The following is a 20713-nucleotide window of genomic DNA, read 5'->3' on the forward strand; positions in this document are numbered from 1 at the left end:
TAGTAGTCGTGGAAATGGGATGACCATTAACAGCAAAAACCATATTAATGACTAACACATTACAGCAATAGTAAACTAGCCTCAACATAACTGAGAAGCCACATGACGAAACAAAACTAAATGGGAAATATTATTGACATTACATTGTACTTTTCAATGGTTGTGGCAGGAGGATACATATTTGGCTGCCAAAACTGCACATTACTTAGTCATTTATAGTTTAACATTCTTTGTACTGAATTATAATTTTTTGGAAATAAATATTATTTTAGGTCTGAATATTTGTCACAGTGTAATAAGAAATGCAGCTCTGTGTCTACCTCTCCCCTGGAGCAGAGTGAGCACAGCCTGCCCTCTCTGGGCAGACCGGTTTGCCTGTGACGACCAGTCTCTATAGCCATACTGTGCTCACTGAGTCTGTACCTAGTCAGTGTTTTCTTCAGTTTTCTATCAGTCACGGTGGTCAGATAGTACATGGTGGCAGACTGTTTAGAGCCAAATAGCATTGACGTTTACTTAGATCTTTTGTGGTGTCTTTCCAATAGGTGATATATTTTTCTTTTTGCTTTGTGATGATTTGGTTGGGCCAGATTTTCTGAGTGATGTCTTGAGGCTCTATGGAGTTGGTTTGGGTTAGTGGGCTGAGCCTCACAACCATCTGGCTGAGGGGACTCTTCTCTTGTTTCATCTCTTGATATTGCAGAGCTATGTGACGGAATGTTTTGGGTTCACTTGTTTTTAGATGTTTGTAAAAGTGGATTGCTCTTTTTTTCTATTTGAATAAAGATGGGGTATTGGCCCAATTCTGCTCTACATGTGTTATTTGGAGTGTGTTGCAAAGAACAAGTATTGCAAAGCCCTGCATGCGGTATTTCGATTGGATGTTTGTCCCATTTGGTAAATTCATTATTAGAGAGCAGACCCCATACTTAGCTGCCATATAGAGCAATTGGTTCTATAACTGATTGGAAAATTTGGAGCCAGATTCTAATTAGATATATTTTTTTGATGATCCTTTTAATGTCATAGAATGCTCTTCTTGCTTTGTTTCTCAGCTCATTCACAGCCCTGTGGAAGCTACCTGTGTTGCTGATATTTAGTCCTAGGTACAGTTGAAGTCGGAAGTTTACATACTTAGGTTGGAGTCATTAAAACTCATCACTCCATAAATTTATTGTTAAGTCGGTTACTACATCTACTTAGTGCATGACACAAGTCATTTTTCCAACAATTGTTTACAGACAGATTATTTCACTTATAATTCAGTGTATCACAATTCCAGTGGGTCTGAAGTTTACATAAACTAAATTGACTGTGACTTTAAACAGCTTGGAAAATTCCAGATATTGATGTCATGGCTTTAGAAGCTTCTGATAGGCTAATTTACATAATTTGAGTCAATTGGAGGTGTACCTGTGGATGTATTTCAAGGCCTACCTTCAAACTCAGTGCCTCTTTGCTTGACATCATGCGGAAATCAGCCAAGACCTCAGAAAAAAATATGGTAGACCTCCACAAGTCTGGTTCATCCTTGGAAGCAATTTCCAAACGCCTGAAGGTACCACATTCATCTGTACAAACAATAGTACGCAAGTATAAACCCCATGGGACCACGCAGCTGTCATACCGCTCAGGAAGGAGATGTGTTCTGTCTCCTGGAGATGAACATACTTTGGTGTGAAAAGTGCAAATCAATCCCAGAACAACAGCGAAGGACCTTGTGAAGATGCTGGAGGAAACGGGTACAAAAGTATCTATATCCACAGTAAAACGAGTCCTATATAGACATAACCTGAAAGGCCGCTCAGCAAGGAAGAAGCCACTGCAACAAAACCGCCATTAGAAAAAGCCAGACTATGGTTTGCAACTGCACATGGGGACAAAGATTGTACATTTTGGAGAAATGTCCTCTGGTCTGACAAAACAAAAATGGAACTGTTTGGCCATAATGGCCATCTTATGTTTGGAGGAAAAAGGGGGAGGCTTGCAAGCCGAAGAACACCATCCCAACCGTGAAGATCGGGGGTGGCAGCATTGTGTTGTGGGGGTGCTTTGCTGCAGGAGGGACTGGTCCACTTTGCAAAATAGATGGCATCATGGGGGGAAAAAATTATGTGTATATATTGAAGCAACATCTCAAGACATCAGTCAGGAAGTTAAAGCTTGGTCGCAAATGGATCTTCCAAATTGACAATGACCCCAAGCATACTTCCAAAGTTGTGGCAAAATGGCTTAAGGACAACAAAGTCAAGGTATTGGAGTGGCCATCACAAAGCCCTGACCTCAATCACATAAAAAATGTGTGGGCAGAACTGAAAAGGCGTGTGCGTGCAAGGAGGCCTACAAACCTTACTCAGTTACACCAGCTCTGTCAGGAGGAATGGGCCAAAATTCACCCCAGTTATTGTGGGAAGCTTGTGGAAGGCTACCTGAAATGTTTGACCCAAGTTAACTTCTCTAGGGTAGGGGGCAGCATTCGGAATTTTGGATGAAATGCATGCCCAAATTAAACTGCCTGCTTCTCGGGCCCAGAAGATATGATATGCATATAACTGGTAGATTCGGATAGAAAACACTCTAAAGTTTCCAAAACTGTTAAAATAGTGTCTGTGAGTATAACATAACTTATTTGGCATGCGAAAACCTGAGAAAAATCCATTCAGGAAGTATTTTTTGGGGGGGTTTGGAGTTTTCTATTCAATGCCATTACAGTATCCATTGACTTAGGAATCAAATTGCAGTTTCTATGCCTTCCACCAGATGTCAACAGTCTTTTAGAAATTGTTTGAGGCTTGTATTCTGAAAAATGAGGAGGTAAGAGCAGTCTGAATTAGTGGACCCTAAAGTGTCAGAGCTTTTTCATGCGCGAAACTGAGAGTGCCTTTCTTCTTTACCTTTTTAAATTGACAACGTTATTGTCCGTTTGAAATATTAGCTATTATTTAGGCTAAAAACAACCTGAGGATTGAATATAAAAATTGTTTGACATGTTTCTATGAACTTTACGGATACAAGTTGGATTTTTTTGTCTTCCTGTTTTGACTGCGTTTGAGCCTGTGGACTACTGAAGAAAACTTGCGAACAAAACGGAGGTTTTGAGATATAAAGAGACTTTACTGAACAAAAGGAACATTTATTGAGTAAATGAATGTCTGCTGAGTGCAACCATATGAAGATCATCAAAGTTAAGGGATTAATTTTATCTCTATTTCTGACTTGTGTAACTGTTCTACTTGGCTGGTTACTGTTTGTAATGAATTGTCTAGTGGGCTATGTTCTCAAATAATCGTAAGGTATGCTTTCGCCGTAAAGCATTTTTAAAATCTGAAGCCATGGTTGGATTCACAAGAAGTTAATCTTTAAACCTATGTAAAATATGTTCTGTTTTCAAAAATTCTATAATGAGTATTTCTGTATTTGAATTTGGCGCCCAGCAGTTTCACTGGCTGTTGAAGAGGTGGGACGCTAACGTCTCACGTACCCAAGAGAGGTTAAACAATTTAAAGGCAATGCTACCGAATACTAATTGAGTGTCTGTAAACTTCTGAACCACTGGGAATGTGATGAAAGAAATAAAATCTGAAATAAATAATTTTCTCTATAAAGTGGGGATCCTAATTGACCTAGGAGGGAATTTTGACTCGGATTAAATGTCAGGAGTTGTGAAAAACTGAGTTTATGTACACCGTAGCCAAATACATTTAAACTTCCAACTTCAACTGTACATGTAGTTTCTGGTGTGTTCTAATGGAACTGTGTCCAAATAGATTTTATATTTGTCATCCTGATTTCCGGACTTTTTTAGGATTATCATTATATTCGTCATTATATCCCAGGTTTGACAGAACCTGTGCAGATGATCTAGGTGCTGCTCTAACTCCTCCTTAGTGGGAGACAGCAGCACCAAGTCAACTGTGTACAGCAGACGCTTAATTTCAGTGTTGTGTAGGGTGAGACCAGGTGCTGCTGATTATACTGTTTTTCCAATTCATTAATGTAGATGTTAAATAATGTTGGACTTATTGAGCAGCCCTGTTTCACTCCACGTCTGTTTGCTTCATCAAGGAAATGATGTAGTCTGCTATTTATGATACTGCAGAGAATTTCCCCAATTTGCTATTAAGGCAAATTCCTCTTATTTTGTGAAATTTGTCTCCATTTTTATAGATTGGTGTGATCAGTCTTGGTTCCAAATATCGGGGAAAATACTGGCAGTGACAATAATGTTGAAGCGTTTGAGTATAGCCAATTTGAATTTGTTGTCTGTATATTTGATCATTTCATTTAAAATACCATCAGCACCACAGGCCTTTTTGGGTTGGAGAGTGCATAGTTTATCCAATAATTCTTCTTCTGTAATTGGGGTAGCCACAGGATTCTGATTGTCTTAGACTGCATTTTGGATAGCCAATTCCTCATCACGAAGTTTGTTTTAAATTATTCCAATTATCACAGAAGTTGTCTGATTCTATGGATTCCTCAATTACATCCAGCTGATTTCTAATGTGCTGTTCCTTTTTTGTTCTTAGGGTGTGTTTGTATTGCAGTTTTCCCCCGTATTGAAGGCGTATATTTTTGTTGTCTGGGTCTCTGTTTTTGATTAGATCTATTTCTCAATGACTTTCTTAGATTTTTTCAATCATTATCAAACCATTTTTCATTATCCATTTTTGGTTTGCTCTTATTTTTCTTTAGATTAGCCAAGGAAGGTAATTTGTCAAATATAACGTTTGCTCCAAATGGCCAAATTGACATCTTCATTGCTGCAGGAGAATGTTAAGGCTAAAAAGTTGTCCATGAGAGATTCTATTTTTTAGCTTCGAATTACTTTTGGGTAGATTTCTGTACTGTTTGCATTCCATTTATAGGCATGTTTAGTACCATATAAGTTATTGGACCGTGCTGCTTCATGGTTGGGTTCCGCTCTTAGATGTACTATGATTTTGCTGTGGTGTGAGAGAAGTGTTAGTGGGCTGACTGTGAAGGCTCCGAGAGACTCTAGGTTGAGGTCGGTGATGAAGTAGTCTACAGTACTACTGCCAAAGGATGAGCTATAGGTGTACCTACCAAAAGAGTCCCCTCTTAGCCTACCATTGACTATGTACAGACCCAGTGTTCGACAGAGCTTCAGGAGCTGTACTCCATTTTTTTTTCACTTTGTCATAGTTGTTTCGGGGGGAGGGGGGTTGCTTCCCGGTAGACTGTTAATAGTGTCTGGTCTTATGCTGTTCTAGCATTCAGGTCTCCACAGACCAGTACGTTGCCTTGGGCCTGAAAGTGACTTATCTCCCCCTCAAGAATGGAGAAACTTCTGGGCTCCTGAGTGGTGCAGCGGTCTAAGGCACTGCATCTCGGTGCCAGAGGTGTCACTACAGTCCCTGGTTCGAATCCAGGCTGTATCACATCCGGCTGTGATTGGGAGTCCCATAGGGTGGGGCACAATTGGCCCAGCGTCTTCTGTTTTTGGCCGGCGTAGGCCATCATTGTAAATAAGAATTTAACTGACTTGCCTAGTTAAATAATGTTAAATAAATAAAAATTAAGTAGGGTGACTTTGAGGGGGAAATGCATGTGGCAAAAAGGAAGACGTTTTTATCTGTTAAGATAGCCTCCTTGTTGATTTTTTACCAGATAAAGAATTCTCTTGTTTTGATCAATTCGATTGAATTAGTTAGTTCAGATTTATACCATATTAGCATTCCCCCTGAGTCTCTGCCCTGTGTGATTCTTTTTTATTTTGGTGGATGGTATGATTATCTCCCTATAACCTAGTGCACAGCCAGTGGAAACATCACCTCTGCACCATGTTTCCTGTAGTACTACAATATCAACATAAATTTCTTTCAGGAAGTCTGGGTTTCTGCTCTTTAGCCCAAAAGCCAAATCAAATCAAATTGTATTTGTCACATGCGCCGAATACAACAGGTGTTGACCTTACAGCAAAATGCTTACTTACAAGCCCTTAACTTAGGGCAAGGCGTCCCGACAACTTCCGGTGAAATTGGAGGGCGCGCAATTCAAATAAATAATCATAAAAATTATGGATATTAAACATTTAGTTACATACAAGCGTCTTATATCGGTTAAAAGCTTCAATTATTGTTAATCTAACTGCACTGTCCGATTTACTATAGGCTTTACATCAAAAGCATGCCATGCGATTGTTTGAGGGCGGAGCCCTATTTCCATTTCATTTTTCCACCGGCACAGGTTTGATAAAATCACAAATACCGATTTTTAAATGTTCACTTTTTGAAAATCTTCCTCTGATTTGCAGTCCAAAGGGTCCCAGCTACAACATGTAGTGTTGTTTTGTTAGATAAAATCCTTCTTTATATCCCAAAAAGTCTGTTTAGTTGGCGCCATCGATTTGAGTAATCCGCTCGTTCAACATGCAGAGAAAGTAATCCGAAAAGCTACTGCTAAACTTTGTTAAAACAAGTCAAAACACGTTTCTATTTAATCCTCAGGTACCCTAAAATGTAATTCAACTAATATTTCATACGGAAAGAAGTATGTTCAATCGGAAAACGATATTAGCAGGTGTGCGTCCTCTTCGTCGCACGCGCACAGACTGATTTCCAACTCTGAGTCACAGTACTATAACTTATAATTCTTCTTCGTTTTGTAAGAAACAAGCCTGAAACCTTGAACAAAGACTGTTGACATCTATTGGAAGCCATAGGAATTGCTATCTGGGAGCTGGATTTTGATATGCCCCTATACTTTCCATTGTAAGAGCATGGGCTCTCAAAAAAAAATTCCCGGTTGGATTTTCTCCTACCATATCTATTGTGTTATAGTCTCATACATTATTTTAACATTTCTACAGACTTCAAAGTGTTTTCTATCCAATTGTACCAATCCTATCCTGGCTTCTGGGCCTGAGTAACAGGCAGTTTACTTTGGGCACGTCAGTCAGGTGGAAATTGAGGAAAAAAGGACCCTGGCCTGAAGTTAACCAACAATACTTTACAATAAGTGTTAAGTAAAAAAAAAAGAAGAAATAAAAGTAACAAACAATTAAACAGCAGCAGTAAAATAACAAGCGAGGCTATATACAGGTGGTACCGGTATAGAGTCAATGTGTGGGGGCACCGGTTAGTCGAGGTAATATGTACATGTAGGTAGAGTTAAAGTGACCATGCATAGATAATAAACAGAGAGTAGCAGCACCGTAAAAGAGGGGTCTGTGTAGCCCTTTGAGCTATTCTGGAGTCTTATAGCTTGTGCGTAGAAGCTGTTAAGAAGCCTTTTGGACCTCGACTTGGCTCCGGTACCGCTTGCCGTGTGGTAGCAAACAATTTTTAGGGCCTTCCTCTGACACCGCCTGGTATAGAGATCCTGGATGGCAGGAAGCTTGGCCCCAGTGATTTACTGGGCCATATGCACTACCCTCTGTAGTTACTTGCGGTCAGAGGCCGAACAGTTGCCATACCAGGCAGTGACGCAACCAGTCAGGATGCTCTCGATGGTGCAGCTGTAGAAGTCTTTTCAGTCTCCTGAAAAGGACTTCAAGCCTTGTAAATTCCAACATGCAACGTAAAAAGATTTCATAACTTTTCTTTTACCTTCAAAATGAGAAACACTCACAATCCAACAAGAACTATTAAAATAGGATATTTCAAATAACGTAAACTCTTGTTATGCAAATATGATTCTCTCTCGTTCTCCTCTCTCTCTGGCACACCCACTCAATCTCTTGATTGCTTGCATGGTTTCTGTCTCTCTTTTTCTTCCTCCCTCTTTTTCCTTTTTTGACATTCCTCTCTCGCCGTCTCTCTCGCCGTCTAGTCTCGCTCTCCGTCTCTTGCCGCTTCGCTCTCCGTCTCTTGCCGCTTCGCTCTCCGTCTCTTGCCGCTTCGCTCTCCGTCTCTTGCCGCTTTGCTCGCCGTCTCTTGCCGCTTTGCTCTCCGTCTCTCGCCGCTTCGCTCTGCGTCTCTCGCCGCTTCGCTCTCCGTCTCTCGCCGCTTCGCTCTCCGTCTCTCGCCGCTTCGCTCTGCGTCTCTCGCCGCTTCGCTCTGCGTCTCTCGCCGCTTCGCTCTCTGTCTCTTGCCGCTTCGCTCTCTGTCTCTTGCCGCTTCGCTCTCCGTCTCTCGCCGTTTTGCTCCATCTCCCGCCGTTTTGCTCTCGCGTCTCACTCTCGCCATTTCGCTCGTTCTCGCCATTTCGCTCGTTTTCGCCGTCTCTCTCCCTCGCCGTTTCTACCCCCCTCTCGCTCCCCCCCTCTCTCGCCGTCTCGCCATCTCTCTTTTTTCTCTTTCTGTCTTTGTCTGTCTGTTTGTCTTTCTTCCCCACTTGAGATTTCCCATGATGCAAATGCATTATTCAATTACCTTGTTGGCTGAAAGACTAACAAAAATTGGGACATAAAGCTGTGCTCCTTCCAAACATGAAAGTAGAGCCGCAGTTTAATTTTTTTTATTTTTATCTGGGCTTTCATGCTCAATGAGCATGGCAATTTAGCACACCACATCAAATGTTAAAGCTTGTATAGCAGAAGGCTGAGCCTGTCCAAGTGACTTCTGGTAATACAAATTCATTCTCTCGTAGATTAATCTTATTTTCTGCTGAACATCATGACAAGGTAAATAATGATCCAGCAGAAATGTTGATGCTGAATCTCAGATAAGACAGAACAAGGAGATACCTACCCACTGGCAATTTAGTTGAGAAAGCAGTTTGGTTTCCTGTCTCATGCAGGTGTTTTACATTTTTACTTTAAAGAGGAGTTAAACTCAAGCACCAACTCTAGTTGAAAATGGCCTGTGTAGCATCGATATAAGTCAATAATTTATTCTAATGTCAAAATGCACAAAAATTGTAAATAGCATAATTTTGGTCATAAGGTCAGTATCTTCCAAATCTGATTTTTGTGAGATTTCGAGAAACTGGGATGTTCCTAGATCTTTGACTGTTGGCTCTTGATTTCAATCATGCCCATGAACACGGAATGGGAACGGGGCTAGGGAGAATTGTCATGCCCATGAACACGGAATGGGAACGGGGCTAGGGAGAATTGTCATGCCCATGAACACGGAATGGGAACGGGGCTAGGGAGAATTGTCATGCCCATGAACACGGAATGGGAACGGGGCTAGGGAGAATTGTCATGCCCATGAACACGGAATGGGAACGGGGCTAGGGAGAATTGTCATGCACAGAAAAACAGCTGGGCTGATTGCACTCTATCCAATCGTAGCAGCAGAATCAACCTAGACTGTGACACAGACCTGCCCATTGTGCAGCACCTCTAACTTGTTTACATAAGACAACACATCGCCAATGTTATGTTTAAAGAACACATGGCCCCTCAGCCCTTTTGTCAAGTAGACACTTGCTGATATGTTTGACAGTGATCACTTGAGTCTGCCATTGTTTTAGGCAAAATGAGAATTCAATTGAGATGATGCACACTTGCCACTTGAAAATATTCCAAAATTCAAAAACCCATTCACGAGCCTCTTGTGTCCGGCCACAACTTATTTTGTAATGTGATTCGCTATGAAACAGTGCCAGACAGACGCACACTCCGGTAATAGATAGTGAGAAAGTTGGAAAAACAAAACAGTATCTCTGTACTCCAGAACAAAAAAAGCACTCATGCATGTAGCCACTTGCCGGTGACTTGATAAGCTGATTTATCCAACGTAGCTTCCCTGCTAGCTAGCTCTACTAGCTAGCTTAGTTGACAAACAGATGGAACTTAGCTGCGTTTCTTTCTTTAACAAAAGAGGAGAATCATATCAAAAGCAATGTGCGCATTGCATTGTGAAAGGCAATAACTTTTTATATGAACATGTGAAACATGTATTTCTAGATGAAACACTGATTTTCTTTTATGTACTTAGTCAATTGAAAATGTGCTTAGTGTTTTGAAACAACTGCCTTTTTGATGAAATGATTTTGAGTTTTATAGAGATTTTTGAAAATGTTCCACATAATTGTAACATTTGCACCAGAGCGATAAAAAAAACTAATAAGCAGCAGAAAATCCCAGGCAAAATCTGTCACAAAAAGGTGGTTCTCGGCCAAGAGAATTGAGTCAACCATGTCAGAATTTCTTAAAATGGATTTAGACTCCAGTCGGTTTAGACTCTGGCCGGCCCCTCTCGCTCAATCTTATGTTAATTTAAACAGAAATTATTCAACAAATGTAACCGACTACCAAGAAGATATCCGTCCAAGCTTTTTGTAGGCCTAGTTATGATTGTTAACCAATGGATGCCGTGTCTCAAGTCTTTGACTTTACATTTCACTCCCAGTACCTTACTAATTCTGCTCAGTAATGTTTGTTTTGGTTACACTTTGCAAAGGAGGACACTGCTTTTTAATTACATTGACGTTTTGTCAGTTTCACCCTCAATATCAGGGATGCGATGCCTCTTCAATCGTAAATAGAAACAAATTCTTATGTATCCCAAGTGGTTTGTCAATCAGCGAATCGGTAATGCAGCCTCTGAGATTGACCTCCTGAGGTTAGCCAATGGAATTTAATCTCAGGAGCCCAGGGAGAAGTGTCTGAATGCAACTCCTCAAAGTGACAGGCCAAAGACGAGGGGAGCAGGCCGAGTCAAACAAACGCGCTCAACTGAATAGTTTTGGGTCTCCACTTTCAGAGTGAAATGCCAGGCAGAGTTGCCGAGTCTATATGGCTGTGCATTTCCTAAGCAAAACTCTCCTTTTGAGAGGGGATTTGGTATGCCAAGCGATTTAACAGTTGAAGGTTGCCTGCTCTGTGCATACGTCGGGGAGCGATAAATCAACACCCACCATGTTCTTTTCCTTTTTAACCTCCCTCCCCTGGCGTGAAATGACTCTGGCAGCAATCTGGGTGCGCTGATGAGGAATTACAGCTTCCCTCCCTCCCTTTGTCAATTTAGCTGCTGATGTAAAGATTTAAAGTGGGAGCGAAGATTAATGCTTTGACAAATTGGTGACTTTCCACCTTTTTGTCTTCCTGTGTCCACCCTGATAAGCTGAGATGACAGAGGTTGCCAAGGCCTGCTTCCACTATTGTAAGCACGCTATAGTTTTTGGTGAAGGAAAATGTAAGTTGTATAATAACTAAACACTGCTATAAATGTGTTACGTCACTGCTTTCAGTGTTACGTCAATGCGGTGTGTAGTAGGCTATTTGTGAATTGCATAGGTCTAATATCAAAACTGAGAGTTACTGGGACATGTTTGTGGTATTATGTTTACCTGGGTTGTACTGGTGGGTACAGGGCAGTATTGCAAGCCGTTTTGTCAAAGGCAGGAATCTAAAAGATTTACTGTACCCACTCTAATTCCTTTGGCGACTTTCTTCAATGTATTTTCAATCATGTAGCTTGAACAAAGGGGTGTCTCTGTCTCACTGCCACATGTTTGTCCTACAAGCCTGGCTGAACTGGCAAACATACTCTCGATCCCCCACCCCCTCTCCTTCTCTGCCCATTCACTCCATTTCCCTACCTTCTTTTCCAACACTTTCTCATTCGTTCAGGTTATTTATTTTGATGACCCTTTATCCTGAACCAAATATAATTTTATCACTTTTCCTCTACTGGAACATCGTAACACAACAGATTTCAGGATAGTAGACCAGCCAACCTAGAAAAACTGCTTGCCTTTTTTGTTGTTGCTTGTTACAGGTGGTCGTCCGTGCTAGATCAAACAATGATGGGATGAAGTTTGTCTGGATGTCATGTTAAATTAGGATTTGTAAGGCCATTTTCAAAGAATTAAAGGTCAAATATGGTGAAAATGGGCGTAATGGATTTTGTTTTTATACAGGAATGGTTTAAGACATGCAAATATACAGAAAATATGACAATTCATTTCTCAGCTACAGTTCTGACCTGTAGCGCCACCAAAGACTTTTCTCAGATGACATAGACCATCTGACAATACTGAGGGAGACCCCACTCAACCAGGAAAACTTTACCTCGTAAAATGGTGAATCTCTGAGCAAGAGATATTGAAACTTTTTTTTTTTAACCTTTATTTAACTAGGCAAGTCAGTTAAGAACAAATTCTTATTTTCAATGATGGCCTAGGAACAGTGGGTTTAACTGCCTTGTTCAAGGGCAGAACAACAGATTTTTACCTTGTCAGCTCGGGGATTCGATCTTGCAACCTTTCGGTTACTAGTCCAACGCTCTAACCACTAAGCTACCTGCCACCCTGTATGAGCAGCCAAATAGGAAAGTCAGATTGTGATCAAATTTACTGAACATATCAATATAAACAGACTTTTGAACTACTGTATGCTTTTCAATCATACACATATTTGGATTATAGAATAAACATATTTATAGTTGTTTAAGTCATGCATATACACAGAAAAAGCATATTTTCCATCATTTTGGTGAAACTTGGGCATTAGCGAACTGAAATACCTTTCTTAGACAGTGTAGTTCCACTCTTGTGAACAATACACCCTTTACCTTGTGAGGATCTGACATTCTGGGGCAGAGATATTGGTACGAAGGCTCCAAATGTGTAAATGCAATCAAAGTTGACATTCTTTAGTGTTATAATGATATATTTCTGCCAAATTCACCGAATAAAACAATACAATGTATGTACAGTACCAGTCCAAAGTAGTTCTATATTTTGACTTTTTTCTACATTGTATAATAATAGTGAAGACATCAAAACTATTAAATAAAACATATGGAATCATGTAGTAACCAAAAAGGTGTTAAACAAATCAAAATCTATTGAGATTCTTGAAAGTAGCCACCCTTTATGGTGACTACCTCATGAAGGTGACTACCTCATGAAGCTGGTTGAGAGAATGCCAAGAGTGTGCAAAGCTGTCATCAAGGCAAAGGGTGGCTACTTTGAAAAATCAAAAATGAATTTTGGTTTGTTTAACACTTTTTTTGTTTGGTTACTACATGGTTCCATATGTGTTATTTCATAGTGTTGATGTCTTCGCTATTATTCTACAATGTAGAAAATTGTACAAATATGATTATTAGGCCTTATCGCCCAGCCCTATTTAGGCCTATTGGAACGTGACAGCCAGCCAAAGGTAGCTTTTCCCTTTAACTTCTTTATTGATTCATTGAAATTATTGTAGCATTTCTGTTGTCAATACTGTGACCACAGTACAGTAATTAGCCTAGTCTACAGTAACCCTAGTTACTGGAAGTTTTCTGTGGCATTAAAATGTAGAGACGAGGGCACTCACATCTTATAAGTGGTGCCCGGTCCTTCAGTCAGGAGAATGGCGCATTTGATTTCCATGTCCCCCACCATGGCACATTTTTTGTTATTGACATATCAGCATCTGGCTATTCATTACACTAGCTAGCTAGCTTGACTGGCGAGTGCTTTGTTAACTTTATTAGAAGTAGCCTACGTTTTGAAAGGTGGAAAATGTGCGCAGCTATAGCCCCGGTGCCCAGTGATCCCGTGGGCTGTTAACCCCTCTCTCTCTCTCTCTCTCTCTGCCTTGTTTGTGTGCTGTGCTGTCCCTCCAATAATAGCTCGAATAATAGGCTAACTGGTCCGAGGAGTTTTCTAGGCAGAGACCATGTTGTTTTTTAAGATGAGGCCAGTCAGTAATCTCCCAGTCAGTAATCTCCCAGTCAGTAATCTTTTGGACGTATGAGAAGGCTTAGGGCTGTTACGATGACCACATTACCATCACGTCAATGCAAATGCAATCAAATCAAACAATTCATGAGAGCCCTGGCATTGAGTTTGAGCGGGATAGGGATCACCTGTTGTAAAACAAGAGCCAACTCCTCATAGCTGGTTGATGCATGGAATGAAATGTGTTCCTATAAGCCCATGTTGCACAACATTTCTATAGGCTATGTAATTTTGTGAGAAAAGAGTTTTGATGGCCTTTATTAAAAAGAGGAGGATCCCATCAGCTTTCTATAGGCTTACTATATTTATTTCTCAACTTTCCTAATATTAAGCACATTGCTTCCCTTTACAACTGGCGCAGCCTACCTGGCTGGCATGAAAATGAATCACTGGAAGTTCAAGTGCATACGGATGAGGCTTTTGTTTACATGATAATGGACCATTCTAAATTACACATTATTTAGTATATGTAAAAACAAGTTTAAATTCAGAATAGTCTGATGGGTGAAAATATTATCACTTGAATGAATGTTGAATGTGAATGTTGTCCAGAGTGTGTAGACCAAGGCATGAATCGGCGCATGCATTCTTTTATTTTATCGTATTCGCATGCATCATGTCACCTAGCCCATATATGGTTTGGTAACTGGCCAAATAACTCGTAACGTAGCCTATAAGCCCAAGACCCCTGGAACACGGTTGGAGAGCCCATAGTCTACAGAGAGCCTAGTGAAATGTGTTCTCAGAAGCCCAGTCATTGCGCAATCACATGTAAAAAAATATATATATATATATAAATAGAGTTTTGAATATTATTAACACAGAATACCCGCATGTGCGCATTCCCTCTGAAATCGTTTGATAAAAATATCCTTTCTATTTTATTCAGCTATGTTAAATTGTCTTACTATAAAATAATACCACAGGAATTATAAGCAAATCTTGCCTGCTAAATGAACTAGTGTAGCCCACAGCCATATGGCATAGCCAGATCAGGGTATAACATAAGGACTCAGAATATGCTATTCTGTTCTTCTCAAATAGGCTACATATTCTTCACCTCATGTTTCTTTAGACCTGCCTAAAATAAATTATTGATTTTGTTTGTGATGGCATAGGCTATATTAAATGGATTTATTCTACTTTTCAAAATGTATATGTTCCAAATGTCCACATCAGTGGCTTGTAGGCAATGCGTGGATGCCGGAGATGCTGAACATATTTATTTGAAATAACGGTCAATCACCATTTAGACTGGCAGTTATTTGCATGACTGCCACAGCCCTAGGTAGGCTACTCCCCTGGATAGGCATTGAGTTTGACAGCTAACGGGTTGTATGTTGAATGAACAAGCACTCATCAATCCATCCCTGCCTCATGTTTTACGTTACATACTGCTGGTTATTATTATGATATTACAGCTGTGATGTATAGGCCAATACCTTGCAAATCACCTTGTCTATTTATCACGCTATCGAAAATGTTGTGGCGTGTAATTTGTTTGTCAGAACATTTTGTTGCAAAATAATGTCATAGGATAGCTACACTGTCTAAAATGCTGAACATGTGTGCAATTTTTGCAGTGCCAGTGCCATAGAGATGACACCGATATGTTCTATGGCAAGTGCACTTAGTGGTTCCCCGAGAGTTATGTCACAGAGAAATTGTTTCAGAATGTCTCTAAAAATGCACATGAGGTGTTTTTAAAATGAGGTGAAATGAGATTGCTATTGGTTGTGAATAGGTTACTGTGTGGTTGAGTTTTGTAACAGTTTGCCCTGTTAAAATGTGTCATACACCCTTTAAGGAGTAGCATTAATCCTGGAGCGCTTTCCATTGGGTGTTTTATCTGCCCTCGATAGAATTACAGTGGCAGCTTGTGTGCAGTACACGCTCCCTCAAGATGTCCATATTCTACTCATGAATACTTTCTCTTTTCCACTGGTGTTTATTTTTCAGTCTATGATGCTAACTAAGCGGGGCCAGTTAATTAGATTGCATGGGCGCACTGAGGGAACCTTTTGTTTTTATTGAGGTATTTGTCTTCTTGACTGCAACCATTTTACAGTGAAGCTCAGCCAACTACGCCAACGCACAACTGGCAATTTGTTCCAGTCGGCACTTTTTGGGTCTGTGTTTAGCGTCTCAAGAGACAGGAAGTTAATTCGCGTTTGCATATGCAATGACGTTTGATGCTATATCCTACGTTCATTTGAATGATTCCATTTTTCTTTTCGATCTCTGACACACTCTTTCTTTCACTGCCCCTCTCTCTAGCCTCCGGGAATTACATGAGAATGTGATGTAGGATGGATAGCTGCAGACTGATTTAATGCTGCCAAAAAGTCAAGTCTTCGCATAAAGTTAGAATGGCTAACAATGTTTTGACCATTTTCACTCAAGTCAAGTATGATTTACTCCTGGGCTACAACACCCAAAGACTTATTCACGTAACTTGACAGATTACCCTGATTACCTTCTCTTACGATGCACAGGAGACAAAATGGATGTGCGTAGAGCGTACTCCACTGTGCGATACAGAGCTGGTTAATGTCAACCTAATAGTGAGATGAGGGATGTTCCAAATGGATGTTGATGACCTAATGAAAAACAAACGTTGTGAAATTACTAATCTCGACTAATGAATGCTGGCCTCCAGCCAGCTAGGACGGACGAGATATAAGAAAGATATCTATGCCTTCAAGGACCAGTCAAGTAGCCTAGTGGTTAGAGCGTTGGGCCAGTAGCCAAAAGCTCGCTGGTTCGAATCCCCGACCCTACAGGGTGAAGCATTTTCTGTAAGTCGCTCTGAATATTATAGTGTTATTGAGTAACATGGACTACTACTGTATATACGAAACTCAGATCTATTTATTTATCAGTTTGGTCTGAGTTGTGTTTTCCTTTTAAACTGGGATTTTAAAGTTCGGCTTAATATCAAATTCACATGTTCTTTATGCTATTATAAAAATGTATTAAGGTTACAAGACAGCAAGTATGTCTGCCATATCATACCTGATGTATCATACCGTTGTAGTGGGCATGGCCAATGGTGCGGTCTCCGATCTAAAATATGAAATGCCCTCCTCTGAGATAAAATGTTGCTGTTTTAAAGAAAATTTCCTGCAATTCTTCACATTTTGACATGACTTATGCTGTGTTCTTATGCCATCTGAGTGACTCAAGCAACAAAAGGGTTTTATTTTGGTGCTTGTTAGTTCTCAAAGATGATCTTATTTAGAGAAGATATAGCTCCATTATCTTTTCTACGTACTTTATATCTGGCTTTAGTCGTTTAAGTTTACCATCCCAATTTTTTTTTATTTAAAAAAAAATGTGCGCCGGCCCACCGCTACTAAATAAATATAGGGGAAACACTGATGATAAACCAAAAATTATAGACACCGACCTCACTTATCGCAAGCATTTTGCTGAAGTTGTTCATTACGATAAGTAGCCTATACTAAAGCAATGTGAAATTTCTAATTAAATAAGTTTGCTAATATGGGTGATTGTTAATGGGACCATTGATGGCTGCAACCATCAAAATTGTAGGACTAGTTAAAAGGATACTAAATTTAAAAAACTTGTGCACAATGTTATAAACGTATCGTTCTATTTATCGTTATCCCATCAATTCAGGCAATTTATCAAGATTTTGATTTTTATCCATATCGCCCAGCTCTATATTGTATGTGGTATAAATCACATTATTGTGGGAGCACCTCTAAGAGTATGAATTAGGATGTTTGAAAAGGTTTGAATCCTAAGCAACCTGCCTACACATAGTTTGAAGTACAGTACACCAACATAGCTACTGTAGTAGGTCAAAGTTGTGTGCTGGAAAACCTTGGTAGAGCATGAATGAAGTAGGCCTTGTGGGGCTCATGTTAATGTCCTTTTTCGGCTTCAGACCTGCCTATTTCTAAGTTAAAACGTAGCTGTTGTGTTTGATAATAGATAAACCCAGCCTAGGTTTATCATACATTTAGATCCATTCTGACATAGTGTATTGCAACTCTATTTTAGCCTGGGCCTTTTTTTCTCTTTTGGTAATGTGAAAAAGGAGTCACCATATGAGCTCAGTGGCGCAATGATTTGTGATTATGGTCCTCTCTGTGCTGAGGTGGCTCTCACCTAAGGCCATCAGTTGGAATTAGTCTGTGTCAGAGCCCCCATCGAATTTATATTCTCTCCGTTCGTTTCTTGTGAACTAGCGCTCGATTCGGGGCATGCAGAAGATACCTGGATGCCCCTGCTGAAAACCCCCCTCCCCGTCTAGCCGCCAATACCCTGGGGAAGATGTTTCTATCCTGGCGGACAGATGGGCAATTCGGATGATTTGATGGCCGCTTGTGGAAGACTGACAGTAATAGGCATATAAAAGATTGTCTGTTTGAGTTTAAGAGCACTAAAGCTCATGTAAGTGTTGGCATCGTAAAAAAAAATATTGACAGGAAGTGGGCTTTGTCAGAAAGTTATTATTTCCGTTTTAGAAAGCAAAGCTCTGCCTTAAGGAAGGCCAGTCGAAGGGTTGTGGGCCGAGTGGAGATTTGTAGTTCAAGTCCTCGATTCCCCCCTCTCCACTTTCCTCTTTCCTCATTCCCTTCAGGCAAGTGAGGTTTGCAGGTTGGCGGCGTGCCGCTTCGATTCCTTAGAAGCACTTCCACTTTCATGTAAAGGTTCACGATGTAGATGGCTTGCTGTTTGTATGGACGTAGTAGAAAACGACAGCTCATGCTTGCTTTCCAAAGCGCTTGACAGCACACACTCATCAAAAGGACGTACAGAAGCTTGGATCTATTTCGCCCAATCACTGTAAGAAGCCTGGGTGCTCCTCGACCTTGGTGCGTTTAAAAAAAATACAAAATAATCAACTCCTCAAAGCGGAGAGTGGGAGAGTGTTCTCTTAAGCTTTTTAATGGGAAACGAGAGCCGTGTTTTCCGGGTATCTCGTTACGCTCCGCATCAATGACACTGTTCAAAGTCTCTTGTAAAACTCTGACCATGCCCCAGTTATGGCGGATGTGAACACGGTGGGGGGAGGGAGGGAATGATGGAGCACATAAAGAAAACGTCTCCCACACTTAGATAATTACAAGGGGGGGGGGCTGAGGGTGTTCATGTTCATCTCTTTTTCTTTCCTGCTCTCCCTCCTTTCGCCAGTTCTGCCTGTGCCCTTCTCTCTCCTTACTCTTACTCCTCTCTCCCTCACAGGTCCAGTCACAAATGCCCTCATCATCCCTGCCCCTGCCAACATGTTCCTGCCTGACAGCCGCCCGGGCATCCCCCTGCCCCGCTTCAGCCGCCACCTCAACCCCTCAGAACAGGGCGAGGGCGTGGAGACCGGAGGAGTGTGCCTGCGCCTGGCCCCCCACACCCAGGTCATAATTTTTGGTTTATCATCAGTGTTTCCCCTATATTTCTTTAGTAGCGGTGGGCCGCCGTGGCTAAATCGTCGGTGCTATGATTTTAAAAGGGAATGAGAAGGTAAGGTATTTAATCTGAATTTGTTCGATGTTTGTCAGTTATAAGCAGCTGTCCCATCACTGATATCACAGGACAATCATGAGCACGACCTGGCAGTTTATTTACATACCTGGTGTCAATAACTCTTGCAATGAATCCATGCCTTGAGGGGATTAGAATTTAAGCATATGTATAGTAAGCATCTGTTTTTGCTTACTGTAGGTAACTTTACTTCTCCCCTTAACCACCCACTCTAAATGAATTGCTGCAATGTGGTGACGAGACAGCTGTTAGTGGCACACGTAATCCTGGCAGTGTCAAAATCCATTACACAAGGCTGTATGAAATGGTAATGGAGGGGTCTTTGAATTACCTACCACCTGCCCACTCAGGGTTTCTACCCTTCGCTTACCACTGTGCTGGCCCAGTTTTTTCCCTCCTATCGCACTCTCTCTCTCCCTCTTTCTCTCTCTCTCCCCCCTTCCCTCGCTTTCTCATAGGTCGCTTATTTCCATAATGGCTAATCTCGGAGCTGCTGGGTTTATAACTGTCGCTGTCGAGAAATGAGCTTTTCACCCGTGCTCCGAAAGCCAAAGAAACACAGAGAATTATTAGAAAAAATATATTAATACTAATAGGATTTCCAAAAAACGATATTGCCGTCGTGCCCCCGGGGCATGCCCGTCATCACAACACACTCTTTCTGATCGTGCACCGTGCTGCGTGCAAATTACACCGCAAACAATTCCAAATTATTACTTTTTAGTTTTTCTCTTTTGCTTTCTTCTGGCGTGTGTACATGGGTCTGTGGGTGTGTTTGTATGTGTGCACGCGAGTGCCTACACATGAATTTCTGTGCGAATGTGCTGCTACACTGCAGTAAGTGGAGAAGTCATTCTACTGTCACAAGTGCTGAGTGATTAACTGAAATTTCTGTTATTTTTCTGTTGTTAAACAACTAATTGACCAACAGGTTCAATTATTTAAATTCCATTTAGTTTTTTTTACTGTGCGCACATTGCGCAGTTTCTATAGAGATAGATCAGATCAAGCCTGAACTGTGCGATGTAAAAGGGAGTTGTAGTTTCCAACCGGCCAATATTCTACATAATGACCACGTTTTCTGCGTTGAACTAACTACAATGATCATAATCCATTGCGTGAGTACTTGTCCCGTCTGTGTGTTTCTTCTACGTTAGGTTAGTGTGGGGCAAACTAACCTCCCGAGTGGCGCAAGACACTGCATCTTAGTGCAAGAGGTGTCACTGCAATATCTGGTTCGAATCCAGGCTGCATCACATCCGGCCGTGATTGGGAGTCCCATAGAGCGGTGCACAATTTGGCCCAGCATCGTCCGGGTTTGGCTGGGGTAGGCCGTCATTGTAAGTAATAATTTGTTCTGACTGGCCTAGTTAAATAAAGGTTCAATTAAAAGCACAGAGAAGAATGCAGGATAGAGAGCAGTTGCTTCGCGAGGTATCTCTACCTAAAAATACATTATCTAAGTGATTGATAGTTGGTATTCAGCAGTCATAAAAGTATGCCATATTTACTTTGAAGAACTACTACTTGTGATTTTATCAGACAGCATAGCTAGCAGCTCTACAGAGATGAGATGATGACTTGGAATGAAATAATAAAACAAATGTAATAT

At 40.9% G+C, this 20713-nt stretch overlaps 1 protein-coding gene across 1 annotated transcript in view; it reads left to right on the plus strand.

The window, feature by feature from the left end:
* The window catches only part of wdr18 (WD repeat domain 18), a 97028-nt gene that overhangs the window by 53483 nt on the left and 22832 nt on the right, over positions 1-20713 (plus strand). The window contains exon 8 of the mRNA XM_055861993.1: positions 18808-18974. Within this exon, the coding sequence (XP_055717968.1) occupies positions 18808-18974 (167 nt within the window). The remainder of the gene's footprint in view (positions 1-18807; positions 18975-20713) is intronic.

The sequence above is a fragment of the Salvelinus fontinalis genome, chromosome 14 (assembly GCF_029448725.1).
Source record: "Salvelinus fontinalis isolate EN_2023a chromosome 14, ASM2944872v1, whole genome shotgun sequence".
Taxonomy (NCBI): Eukaryota; Metazoa; Chordata; class Actinopteri; order Salmoniformes; family Salmonidae; genus Salvelinus; species Salvelinus fontinalis.